This window comes from Balaenoptera physalus (genome assembly GCF_965194825.1).
Source record: "Balaenoptera physalus genome assembly, chromosome: 19".
In the NCBI taxonomy this organism is placed as follows: domain Eukaryota; kingdom Metazoa; phylum Chordata; class Mammalia; order Artiodactyla; family Balaenopteridae; genus Balaenoptera; species Balaenoptera physalus.
Genome location: NC_138900.1, coordinates 9,589,123 through 9,602,326, shown reverse-complemented (window position 1 = coordinate 9,602,326; position 13,204 = coordinate 9,589,123). Strand labels below are relative to the sequence as shown.

General features: G+C 52.7%; 1 protein-coding gene across 1 annotated transcript in view; it reads right to left on the bottom strand.

Annotated features, from left to right (window-relative positions):
* Positions 1–13,030: 13,030 nt before the first annotated feature.
* NOVA2 (NOVA alternative splicing regulator 2) overlaps positions 13,031–13,204 on the bottom strand; it is a gene marked incomplete at its 3' end in the record, with an annotated part of 25,373 nt that continues 25,199 nt past the window's right edge. The window contains exon 5 of the mRNA XM_082435858.1: positions 13,031–13,165. Within this exon, the coding sequence (XP_082291984.1) occupies positions 13,031–13,165 (135 nt within the window). The remainder of the gene's footprint in view (positions 13,166–13,204) is intronic.

Here is a 13,204-nt window from a genome sequence, read left to right as displayed (position 1 = left end):
GTCTCTGGTTTTAGCCATTGGGCCAGGATTCCCTCCAAGTTAACTCAATCTCAGGGGTCAAGGATGCCCTAAAATCCAACCAGGGTCTTCCCAGGGGTCTCAAGCCCAGTCAAAAACTCTGGTCGGTTATTTGACTCCAGCTCTGCCAGGAAAGCTGGGCAAAGCACAGGCTGTCACTGTAGGGTTAGGTGAGGACCCCAGGCTTGGGGCGGGCGGGGGTGGCTTGGTTGGGGTCTCACAGTTGGCAACGTGGGCGCGGAGGGAGGATCATGCAGTCAGGACGTGCATCGTGTGCATCTGTTGCTCGTTACCTTGACTCTGCTCCTGGGGTCCGCGGGAGTATTTGAGTCTTACTCAATCAAAGCATTGGCTTGGGAAGGAGGTTGCATGGCTTCAACTCCAACCTCATGTCTCACTAGCTGGGCGACTTTGGGCAAGTTACTTAGCGTCTCTGTGCCTCCTTTTCTGTAAAATGGAGATAATCCCAATTTCTGCTTCACATGGCCTCGTGATTATTCAAGGAGATGGTGCTTGTCAGGTGTCAGGCATAGGGCCCAGCCTGTGGTTCATCGAGGGCAGCCTGTTTGATTCAGTGTGTCATTCTGCAGTGTGTGCTGGGTGATACTCCCTAAGCTTCATTTCCTGTCCATTGGATGTTACTATGTTTGCCATCCTGTGTATTCCTGAGCGGTTGGAAGTGCCACATCGATACTTTCTGGATCTTCCACTCCAGGACGAGTTACAAGATTAATTCTCCGCATCCGCTCTCGACCCTAGTACGAACCGGGCACTGGTCCGGAATCACGCCCCCTCCCCAACCCTCCAATCCCAGGGCTAAAGAAGTCAGCTACCTCCCTTGTCCCGAAGTCCCGCGTTCCCTAACCACGCCCACAGCCCTTGGACCACGCCCCCAATCGCTCCTCCAATCCCAGACATAAAGTCCTTAAACCATGCTTCCCTGTCAATTCCAGGTCTGGGTCAGCCCAAGTCCGCCCACAGAACACCACGCCTCCTCCCCGCCCGGTCTATCACCGTCCCCTGCCCACTAGGTTCTAGGTGCCCGAAGCACCCCGCAGCCCCCTCAATGCCCTAGGCCTTGAGTAATCCCTATTTTGGATGAGTGTGGGTCCTGGAGACTTTATTTGCCCCTGGAAAGGCGCTGCCGTGGGGAGTGGGCGAGGTACATCCATTCCTAGAGCCACATGAATCTCGGGGCCTTGGAGGGGTGTAGGCAGAGGCCTTGAAGGTCATGCTACTCACAGACATCTGCCCACTCCCACCCCCACCCCCTTGTCCGTAAGTGATCTTTCAAAAACATCTCGGGGATCGACCTTCCAGTGGGGAGAAAAGAGCTGCAGGCATCTGGGGATGTGCGGATACGCCTCACCAAAGGACACTTGTCTGCTACATTCATCCTCAAAGTTCTACCCAATCTCTGAGATCCACAGCAAGAGAGGAAAGGGTTAAGGTTTTTTTGTTTGTTTGTTTTTAAAGAGGAGTGGTCAGGATTGGAGGGGCTCCCTTTCCTTGCCTCTAAGATACAAAACTTAAAAAGAAATAAAGGAAAAGCAAGAGAAAATGACAATTCATCTATTAAAATCAACAAATGAACTACATATAGCTATTACTCAGAACCACCCAGTGTGTGTGTTTGTGTGTTGCGGGGGTGGGTCACACCTCAGTAAGTAAAAAGGGAGGAGAAGCTGGCTTAGGTGAGGGTGAGGAGGGGACTTCTGGGCTCCACCTCTCGCCACTCCTCCCTGAATTTCTCTGTTTTTGGTTCTTTCTCTCTGGGTCTCTATCCTCTACCCTTCTGGGTATCTATTTTCTCCCCCATCTCCCCCTCCCTCTGATTCTCTTCCCCCCACCCCCCCATCATTGTTCTCTTCTTTCTCTGGATCTCAGTCTCCTCCTGTCTCTGGTTCTCTACTCACTCCCTCTCAAGGTCTCTGTCCCCTTCTCTCTGGTTCTCTGTCCAATCCTCTCTAGTCTCTAGGCTTCCGTCTTGGTCTCTGTCTCCCATCTCTCTAGGTCTCCATTTCCCCTTCTTTGTTTCTGTCCTCCCTCTCCCTGGATCTTTGAACCCTACTCTCTCTAGGTCTCTGTCCCCTAGTCTCTCTGAGTTCTCCCCCCAATTCTCTCTGCTCTCTGATCACTTCTCACAGTCTCTGAGTTTCCCTTTAACCCCAGTTCAGTCCTAGATCCAAACCCAGCCCTAATCTTAGCCATAATCCTAGCTTTGACTGTGATTCTTGCTATAACCAGTGTCTTAACTCTATACTTCATCTTTACCCTTATCCTACATACTTAATCCTAACCCCAACCATGGTCATAACCCATACACCAGGGCTGGTTGTCATCTTTGCCAGAATCTTAACCCTGTTTTCAACCTCAAACCAAACTCCACCGATAACGATTGCTACTGATCCTTAATCTTAGCCTTAGCCTGATTCTTAATTTCTAATCCTAATTAGAACCAAACTCCAGTCCTAAGAGCTTCATGTGACTTAGAGTCATCCCTGACTTCTTTTTCTCTCACTTCTCACATCCAGGCTACCAGCAAATGTTGTCAGTGCTGCTTTCAAATTCTATCAGTATCCAACTATTCCTCTCCATCTCCAGAGCCACCATCTGGTCCAGCCACCATCATCTTCTACTTGGACTACTGCAGTCACCTTCTCACTGGGCTCCTCCTGTTTATTTCACTCTCCTAGCCCCCATCCCCTACAGACTGTTTCCCACATGATGGCCAGAGGGATGCTGTTAAAACCCGAGTCAGCTCACATCCCTCTGGTCAGAACATTCCTGTGGCTTCCTTCTCACTAGGAGTCAAAGTCTCACAGTGGCCCCCAAGACCTTAAATAATATGGCCCCCTTTGTCTCCCCTCTGACCTCATTTCCTCCCACCCTCCCCTTGCTCACTCTGTCCCAGCCACTCTTGCCTCCCTGCTATCCCACACATATTCCAGGTATTGATACATCCCACCCCAGGGCCTTTGCACTTGCCGTTCCCTCTGCCTGGGACGCTCTTTCCCCAGATATCTACATGCCCACTCCCACCTCTCCTTCAGGTCTTTACTCACATGTCACGTTTTCCATAAAGCCTTTACATTCACCGTATTGAAAATTGCAGTGTCCTTCCCTTCCAGCACTGTCTATTTCCTGTCTCTCTCTCATTTTTCTTCATGACATGTATTATCATCTAGTGTACTGTATAATTTATTTATCCTGATTATTGTCAATTTCCCCCAGTAGGGTGTAAGCCCCTCAGGATAGAGAAATTTGTTGTGTCTTTTGTTGCCCAGTGTCTAGAACAATGCCTGGAACATAGTAGGTGCTTAATAAATGTTTTTGAAGTGACTGTGTACCTCCTGAGAAGGATGCACCTCCATTTCCCCGCAGTTCTAAGATCACTGGGTAAGAAGAAGAACAGTGAAGAGGGGAGAGGGTGGAGGTCGCCACAGTTCCCGGGAGAGCAGGTTGAGTTGTCAGTTACATCTGGCCGAATGACGGCTGGGCTCTGTTCCCAAAACCCTGTGGCCACTCTAGCTCTGGCTGGGAACTCACCAAACTTTTTCAGTTCACATTGCCACCTGTTGGGGCTGGATGTTCCCACCTGCAGGGAAAGCAGTTGAGAAATTCCATAGCTTGGGTCGTCTTCCTGGCTTGTCCGTTGAACAGCTGAACCGAGGGGCACCCATATCTTCCCTCCCTATAGCTCTGAGCCTCCATTTCAGCTTACAGTGGGATGTGGGTCAAGAGAGAGACTCCCTTAAATAGTGGAGCTGGAACTGGGGAAAGAGGTGAGGGTGAGGCAGGGAAACCAGCGATGAAGAAAGAGACAGAGAAAAGGCTGAAATAAAACCAGACGGTGAAAAAGAGGCAAAAAAAACAACAACAAACAGAGACAGAGACAAACAGAAAGACTGAATGTGAGAAACACATGCACATAGGAACAGAGATGGACAGACAGAGTGTGTGCAATAATGGGGAGTCAATGGGCCCCCTCAACATCTTTTCCACTTAGTGTCTCTCTACTCCACTCTCCTACAGCACTTTCCTGGGACTGAAGAGGCTGGCAAGCTAAAAACTACATTTCCCAGAATGCCATGTGGTGGGGTTCCGGACGGAGGTTTAGGTTCCACCAATCAGATGCCTCCGCGGGAAGCTTGAATTTCCAACCAAAGTAAATGGGGAGAGAGGCAGCCGCGAGGCCGAGGCCCTGCCAGTGCAGATCTCAGCGAGCTGGTACGGTTGTGGGGCCAGTGGCCGGCTTCCTGATCGCGGAGGGGAGCAGTAGCTCCTGCGTGGCGCTTTCTGGATTTGGAAGTGCCCTGGAAGCTGTTTCTTCTCCCAGGCTCAGGGTCCCTTAAAAAGTCCCTTTCTGCTTACACTGGCCCGAGCGGATTCTTTTCGTTGTTGTTGTTTTGGTTGGCCGCGTTGTGCAGCTCGCGGGATCTTAGCTCCCCGACCAGGAATAGAACCCGTGCCTCCTGCAGTGGAAGCGCAGAGTCCTAACCACTGGACCGCCAGGGAAGTCCCCAGAGTGTATTCTTTTTGCTACTGCTGAGCAATAATAATGGGTACAGAGACAGGGGGAAAGAGATTCAGACGCGGGCAGAAACAGGGAAAGTCAGAGAGGCACACAGAGACCTCACCCTCTAGCAGAAACTAGGAGAGAGACAGGCCTTGCAGGGATAAGATGGGATGAGATTAAAAAACAAAAAACAAAACAAAATAAAAAAACGATGGAAAGGAGGAAGATATGCTGAGTGAGACAGACACCCAGAGAAATACTGAAGGTAAACTGAGGCAGAGAGGAGCGTAAGCAGAGGCAAGGACAGGGGGCCAGAAAGTGACACAGAGACGTCCCCAGAATGCTGGAGTCGGGGTGGTGGTAGAGAGGACCCTTTAGCGACTAAACTTCTCCGGAAGGCACGGCAGTTGGAGGCAGGAGGATGGAAGGGATGCTGGAGAGGGAGGTCCCTGACTTGCCAGAATCCCCAAGGCCCCGCCCACTGCTGGAGCATTCTTCTGGCAGAATCTCTCTTTTCCCAAAGCCTAGACGCAGCCCCAACTTCAACAGCCCTGCCCGAGGAAGGAGTAGTGGCCCCGAATGCAGCCCCCACCTGTCACTTGTCCCTCAGGCCTTACCGCCAAAGACCAGCCCCCTTGATGACTTGGGAAGTGGTGACGACGGTGACTTAACCACTTTTGATGTCTGAGGCAGATTCCTGAGAGTAGTGGAAGACTGAGGAACTAAGAGGAGGGGAGGGATCAGAGAGAGGGTTTGAAGAGAAGGGAGGCTTTGTGAAACAGAGAGGGGGTCTTAGAGGCAGAGAGCTGGGGAGAGTGAGGCAGACAGAGGGGGAGACCCAGGGGCAGAGAGAGGCAGTGACCCAGGGGCAGAGAGAGGCAGTGAGCTAGGCATGCCGGATTTAGGATTCCAGATATTGGACCTAGATGACCTGGCTCCTCTGACTAGCTCTGGCTTCACTGTGGCCACTCAGATCTCTCTTTGTTCTTCGCCCTCTAGGGTTGCCAGATAAAATACAGGATGCCCAGTGACACTTGAACTTTAGATAAGCAACGACTAATATTTTAGGAGAAGGATGGCCCCAATATGGCATGAGGTATACTGAGGCTTAAGAAAACTAATCTTTTTTAAAATTTGAAATTTAAATCTCACTGGACATACACGTATTTTTATTTGCTGAATCTGACAAACCTATCTCCATCTCTGTCCTGTTTCTGCCTCATTTCCGTTTCCGGTTTGTGCTTGTTTTCCCCCTCCGCCAGTCTACCTCTGCCTTCTCTGTTCACTCTTAATGACCTCGCCATGGCCTCTCAGAGCCACCCCTGACACCCCCCCCATATCCCCACTCAGGTCCCCTCCTCCCTCCATCCTCCCACCCCAGCCCTGTCTCTAGGGCCATCTCTCTCCTCCAGGCAACTCCCCCGTCTTCTTTCTTCATCTCTCTTCTCATCGAGGCCCCCCACCCCTTCCTTCCTTTCTCCCCTTCCCTTACCAGACGAGAAGATCTGAAGCCTTGGGGGAGTTAGGAGTGCCCCATTACTCACCTGCATCCTGACTTCATCTCCTTTCCTTTCCATCTCCTGGATCGGAGAGGTCATGAGAGTTTCTCCAAGTCACACAGCAGAATTGAGACCTAACTCCACCTCCTCGACTCCGATCCCCCAAACCCTTCAAAGTTCCCAGGTTCCTGGTGGAAAATTCGTTTACTTTTCCTGAAAATGGGCCTGGCTTGGTGATATTTCTGAATATCAGGTAATCCCGGAAGGTCACAGGCCAGGACCAGAGGTACCTGTGGCATAAGGGATGGGAGACTTTTGAGCATCTACTATGTGCTAAGAGTTGGCGATATGGTGCTCAGGCTGTACGCCTGAGAGCAGTGACTTGTCACGGTCGTTGCCATGTCCCCAGGCCTGAGAACATAGTAGGTGCTCAACAGATGTCTGTTGAATGAATGAATGAATGAGTGAATGAATGAAAAAACACACCCCAAGCAGTTGAGGACTCCTCTCCATGTCTTCCCTTCTCTTCATCCCCATCGCTGTCTCTTACTTTGTCCTAGCCTCAACCTCCTTTTTCCTCCCATCCCCTCTCTTGGTTTCTGTCCTTCTTTAGAATCATTTTTATTGTTATTTTTCGGCTGGAGGGGACGCTCCAGTGGCCACCATGTGCTGAGCCTCTCCCCCGTGTCAGGTACTGATGGAGCGATTTGCTTTCGGAATCCTTCTGGAATATTCCAGAAGGTAAGTATAGCTTGGTCGGGCGTTTTCCAGATGTGGAGACTGAGACCCAGAGAGAGGAAGCGAGGTGCCCTGGTCACACCGGAACCACAGCCTCTGGCCCCCCCCCACAAAGCCGTCTCTTTTTGTCTCTCCACCTCAAACTTCATCCTTCCTCCTGCGTGGCACATCATCGCCTGCCCAGCTGCATCTCTGACACCTCCAAGATATAAGGATGTTAGCATTAAACATTTACCACAGGGGCTGCAAACACAAATGCATCCAGGGGCCAGGCACGGGACACAAATGAGCAGTGCAGGTCAGGGAGGGACTGAGGCTGCCTTCCCTGGATGATGGAGTGACTGCTCTGCTCCAGCCCATTATGGCCAGGTGACAATCGCCACTCAGAGAGGCCACATCTGATTTCTCCAAAGGGGCACATGTGTAGGCGAAGTCTCCCAAGGTTTAAATGCTGGCACCAAATTCACAGGAAACGCTCTTCAGGCCAAACGAGGTGATGTGTGCAGCAGACCTGTCTGCCAGCCAATGGTTTGCAACCTCTGAATTGTTTTTAGTCCCATGTGCCAGGTTCTGTGCTAAAGAAGAATCTCCAGATTCCAGTAGAATCTCTGCTCCATGAAGGCACAGACATTTGAGTCTGTTTTGCTAATTGCCTTCTCTCCAGCACCTAGAACAGTGCCTTACTCGTAGTAGGTGCTCAATAATTTTTTTTTAAAGCTAATGATATGTTGAATCCTAGCATAAACTACAGAAATAACATTAAACAAAAATGTTAAATGGAGGCTCAGAGGCTCAAAGTCCCACGGTTACCTAGCAGCAGACTCCAAAACCTTAACCCTGGGCTCTCCTGACTCTACTTGGGGTTGTGCATTTGCAATGCTGTGTGGGGATGTGCGTCCCGGGATTGTGGTGTCGCGTGTGTGTGGCGGTGGTGGTGTCTGTCAATCCTCCTGATTGGACACCGAGGCCCTGGGAGCTCAACCTGGATCCCTGGCTCCCCTCAGACACACTTGCTCTGGATGCTCACCCAGTCCAGAGACAACAATCCGCCCCTCCCCCTCCCCCCTCCGGGGCCCATCCTCAGGGGTCCCCCCACCCTCCTCCCCTAGATGCCCAGAGCCCTGGGGGAAAGGGGGAAAGAATTCAGGATGAGGGTGGAGGTGGGGGGAGGAGGGAGAGGGAAGGGGATGGGTTAAGAAGGAGTGTGTGATGTCAAGCAAAAAAGACAACATTAGACACAGATGCTGAGATGGCGTTTATCGCGGCAAAAAAAGGTGAAGTCGCCGAGGGAGAAGGGGTGGGGGAAGGGGTGTGGTGGGGGCCGGGGGGGGCCATGGAAGCTAATACATGGTGCACTAGGTCACACGACGGACACTGGGGGTGGGGTGGGGAGGTGGGGGGTGGGCATGGCCCAGGCATGGCAATGGGGGGAGGGGAGAGGAGAGGGCAGTGGGCCCCAGCCAGGAGCTTCTGGAGGTGGTGGGGGGGGGAGGTGGGCGGCGTCTCTGGTCGCAGAGGATGGAAGGAATCAGTTAGAGGGGGTTGAATGGAGGCACTGGAGGCATGGCCACATGGCAGATGGTCTGGGGCCAAGAAGTGGAATGTGGGAGAGGGGCAGCAGGCAGGGGGCCAGCCCTGGGCTTCAGGCTTTGAATCTAAGGACTGGGGGTACCAAAGGAGCCTTAGAGGTCCTCCAGTTCCCTCCATTTTCCGAAAGAACAAGCCTGGGAGAAGCTAGCTTGAGGTCCTAATAAGGATTTAGCAATCAGCTCTCCAAAGACAGTCCTACCCCCCACCCCCATTCTTCTCCTACCCTATCTGTCCCAAACAGAGAAAGCGGAAAGAGATTCTAACTCCTCTGACTCCACCATTATCTCACTGAGGCTCCTGAGGGAACTTGGAGGACGAACCCATTTCACAGATGGGAAAAACTGAGTCATCCTTTCAGGCTACACCTTTTCACACCTCTCCCACCTCCCTGCCAGGGGATCTGTGCACCCCATCCCTTTAGGAGTAATACTGATATCTTGAAATCCTCAGCATTGGGGGCAGGTGCGGGGACACATCTTGGAATTCTCCCAAATCAAGCTGGGATGTGGGCCATGCCTCCAGTGGCCTGAGATGCCAACACAAAGAAAAAAAAAAATGACTCCCCACGTCCCCTGGCTCAAACCAGTACAAAAGTGACTATTTACAATGAAGGGGTGGGGAGTGGGGGGGGCACAGAAAGGAGTGGGGCCAGAGTGAGCTCTCCACTCGGAGGAGGCCACACCCCTGACCCTGCCTTTGAAAGGGACAAAGCCAAACAGCATAGATATTTATAAAGGGTCTCTATCCCCAGGCTGGGGAGGACCCTTGGGGTGAGGGATGGGGGTGGGGCATGGGATGGGGTGCGGGTGGGGAGGCATGGGCGGTGGGAGGCGATGGAGGAAAGGTAGCTATTGCCCCTTGCCTCCCCCCTCCCCCACGCCGGACACACAGTTTTCCGTGGGATGAACACAGAAAGGGTTAATCAGAAAGAGTTCGATGAGCGAGTCTGACGGTCGAGTGGGGCGGGCTGGAGCAATGAAGCCGCAGGTCCCGGTGGCCGGTGGTGATGGAGTCACTTAGAAGATGAGAGGTTGGTGGTTTTGGGGGTGGGGGAGGAGTGGAGAAGGGGGAAGGGGAGGGGGATTAGGCGGTCCCCCCCAATTATCTCTGGGAGACAAGAGCGTCCTGGACTGGCTGAGAAGGGTTTAAAAAGCAGCAGCCTTCACCACCCCCATCGCCACCAAGGAGACTTTCCCCATCTCCCTCCCTGCCACCCAGCAATCCCCCACGCAACGGGCGGAGGGCACAGAGACCATACACACACCTGCAGCGGAGCCACGGAAAGAAACCTCCTCCACTACGGCGTCCAGGCGGCTGACTGCAGTGGAGAGGGATCGCGATAGCCGGGCTGGGTGTCGCGACTCCACGAGAGCCGTAAAACCAGCGCCCCCGGCCCGCAGTGCCCCAACGTGGGCATCGCGATCCCGTTCTCCCCATCGTGACATCCAGTTCAGGCTTTCGCGACAGCCGGCCTTGGGGTTCCAGACGGCAGGGGGGCAGGTGCGTGGCCAACAGCGAAGGCCTGCCTGGCTGTGGTGATAGGTGTGCACCCAATCAGCAGCCTGGAAGCCCCAAATGCCATCCTCATCGCCACTCTTATACTCAATACTTTTTCCACCTCTCAGTCTATCACAACCTCTAATCCTGGTCTTGACAGAGCAATACTCAACGCAGGGGAATCCTCTCACTTTCCAAACAGTAGGCCACCAATCAGAAACAAAATAAAGAGGGTGGGGGATGGAGGGATAGGCAGGAGAAACAGAACAAGGGGATATTGAGTGATTTGCGGGTTAAGAAGGGGAGAAGGTATACCACTCAGAGAAGAGTGATACCGTATTCTTCCAAGTATAGGTCCGCAACCATCTATTAAGTCGACTCTTAACCAAACTCCATTTGGGATACCCATACTTCCCACCTACAAGTCCAGGGCAGGCATTAGGGCAGATAAAGATGGCACGATCTTTGCCTTCTGATCCCTTAATAATTATTGCAGTGAAGCCTCCTTGCCCACGTAGAGATGGCTGGGACAGGGCGGAAGAAGGGGGCTGGGGCAGGTTGGCTCAGAGCCCCCCGGGACAGGGGATGAAGGAGGTGAATTTGGCACATTGAACCCCTTCTTCTCATAAGTGCTTTGAGGTCCTTCTCTCGAATCCAGTTGGCACTGTCCCTCAGGACAGCAGAAGAGGGGTTGAGCTTGTCTCCCCCTCCTCAATTTCTACAGATTTGCCTGAAGGAGGCAAGTGGGGTTCTCCCCGGCTGGTGGAAATTGGGGGGAATCCAAAAGATTAGGGGTTAGCTGAAGGAGAGTTTTTTTCTCTTTTTTTTTTTTCTTACAAAGATTCTAAGAAAAACTCGGGGGCGGGAGGGGTGAGGAAGGGGGACGCAATTGAGCTAAGTGTCCACAGACGTTTTCAATGCCTCTTAGGGGCCTCTTCAAAGGAAGATGGTCCCATTTCCTCCCCTCTGTCTGAGGTTCCCTCCCCCCAGAGCGGCTCAGTTCCAAGGAAGTTTGGCACTTTTTTTTTTAATTAATGGGGCAATAGAAGAAGGGAGAGGATTGAGAGTTGAGGAAAGGGAAAAGACAGACATAGACGAAGATAGAGACAGGACAGGTAACAACGGAAGCCACAGGGAGAGAAAGTGAAAGTCATAGGGAGCCAGACAGAGAGGAAAATGCTGGGGGCGGGTGGGGGGGGGTTGGGAGTTGGAGGGCAAATGGGAAAGAACAAGGAGACAATTCATTGCAGCAAACACTTATTAAGCACCTACTGGGTGCTGAAGAGTAGGGTGCAGGGAGGCCACTCAGAGTCTCTGAGATCTGATTGGCTAACAGGGAAGGGGGGGGAAAAAGAGGTGACGGATTTTTCAATGATCCCCATCCCTGACCCCACATCTGCGTCCCCTCTGGACAAACTGCAGCACAAAAGATTGAGGTCAGATTGCAGAAGGGACTTTCAAGGGATGGGGAAGACCATAGAGTGAGTTTCCTAAGGTAAAATGGGGAAAGGTGTGTGGCTCTCCACTCACCAACACAGTGAGTGAACCAGCTCACTGAGCTAGCAAACTACCTTCCAGATAGCCCTGGCTGGCGGGGTAGGGGGTCCCCGAAAAATGTGAATAGGAAGGGGGCTGTCACACAGATACCCCAAGGGAACACTTTTCAGGAGGCCCAGCCTCCAGAGACGTGTCTGTGTGAGAGGAGTACTGGATCCCGCTGATTGGGACCCAGAAATAGGTCTACAGAAAGCATCTGACAAGCCGGAGGGCAGCTGAGGATGCAAATGATATGCAAATGAGTGCTTTCAAATCCCACCTCCCCACTCCCAGACCTTACTTCACCTCTCCCTGGCTCCTTCCCCTCCTTATGGCGGCTCGGGGAATTGTAGGTGGGGATAGTCCAGCTAGATACTGCAATACCCACATGTGGGTGGAGATGTTGTGAAATACTGTAAGGTCTTTTGAGAGGTGGAGGGGAGCAGTGGCCCATAGGGCCACCTCCACCTCCGACCCCAAGAGCCCCCAACTGCAGAAGATATGTACAAAGTTACATCAAGAATTGTTTTGGCACTCAAATCTCCATCTGGGTTCAGTCTGGAGATTAGGGGTGAGGGCAGCAGCGATGGGAGGTGAGGGATGGGGAAATGGGGCCTGCCCCCCACCCTGGAGATGAAGAGGGCAGGCAAAAAGTCACCCTAGTGCCCAAGCTACAGCCTCCCATCAGGTGGAAGGGCTGGGGTGGGAAATTCAGTGCAAGGTACCTTGAAGGCTATTGCTTTCTAGGGATTTTCACATTTTGATTTGGGGGTGGCTCTCTCGCAAGGGGCAGGGGTCTCCCAGGCTTTAGGGGTGGGAATTGTTTCTGGCTTTTCTCCCCTCCTTTGTTGGGAGAGAGACGAGGAGGCTGGATTCCCCCAAAGCCATGGAGAAGAGAAGGGTCTGGAAGACCTAGGAGGGGGGACAATTGGGGGAGAGGGTGGGCATGGGGTGCCCCTCCCCCAGAGATGCTGATGATGGAACCAGGGCACTGGGAGGCCCTGCCTTGGGTTGGAGGAAGTGGAGGTGGTCTCCATGGGGGAGGGGGAGATGGATGGGGGTAGAAGTGGGTCTCAGCTATCCTAAGTCCATGGGGTTGTCAGGCCCCGAAATTTCAGCCTACCAACAAGGCCTTAGAGCTGATCACAGCCGCAGTGCCCAGGGAGCCACTCTCAAACCAACTCTCAGGGCTGCCTGGCTTGGCAAACTCCATTAGAACATTCTAGTATCCTCAGAGCCTGGTGAGAGCACCAAAACATTCCGATCCATCAGATACCACCAAAGTACTCCAGCTTGCTGGAAACCACAAGTCAATCTAATGCGTTAGACTACACGAAGCATTCCGGCTCAAGGGACCCTACCACGGCTCCCTGAATACACCTGGGCCACCAGGGCCTGACAGAGCCACCATACATTTGGCTCACCAGACTTAATGAAACAAAGCCACACAGACACAAGCATGCACACAAAAGGCAGGGGTGGGAATGAGGGTCTTTAACAGTTTTCACCAGCTCCATCTCCCACCCCCTCCCTGCCAGGTGAGTTCAGACTTGGTGCGTTTGGATGGAGATGACCCTGACAATAGTGGGTCTTCTTTCTTAGAGTCCTCCAGATTAGATCCAACTCCCACCCCTTATTCTCCTCCTAGGAAGACCCCCAGGCCAAGACCCACCAAAGAGGGGTGTGGGTAGAGAAGGAGGATCAGTGACTGGCCATGGCCTGATACGGGAAGTGCATGCTTCACCCCGATGACATCATCGGAAGTAACCTGGAGACACCACAGGAAGTACACGCCCCCATGATACCA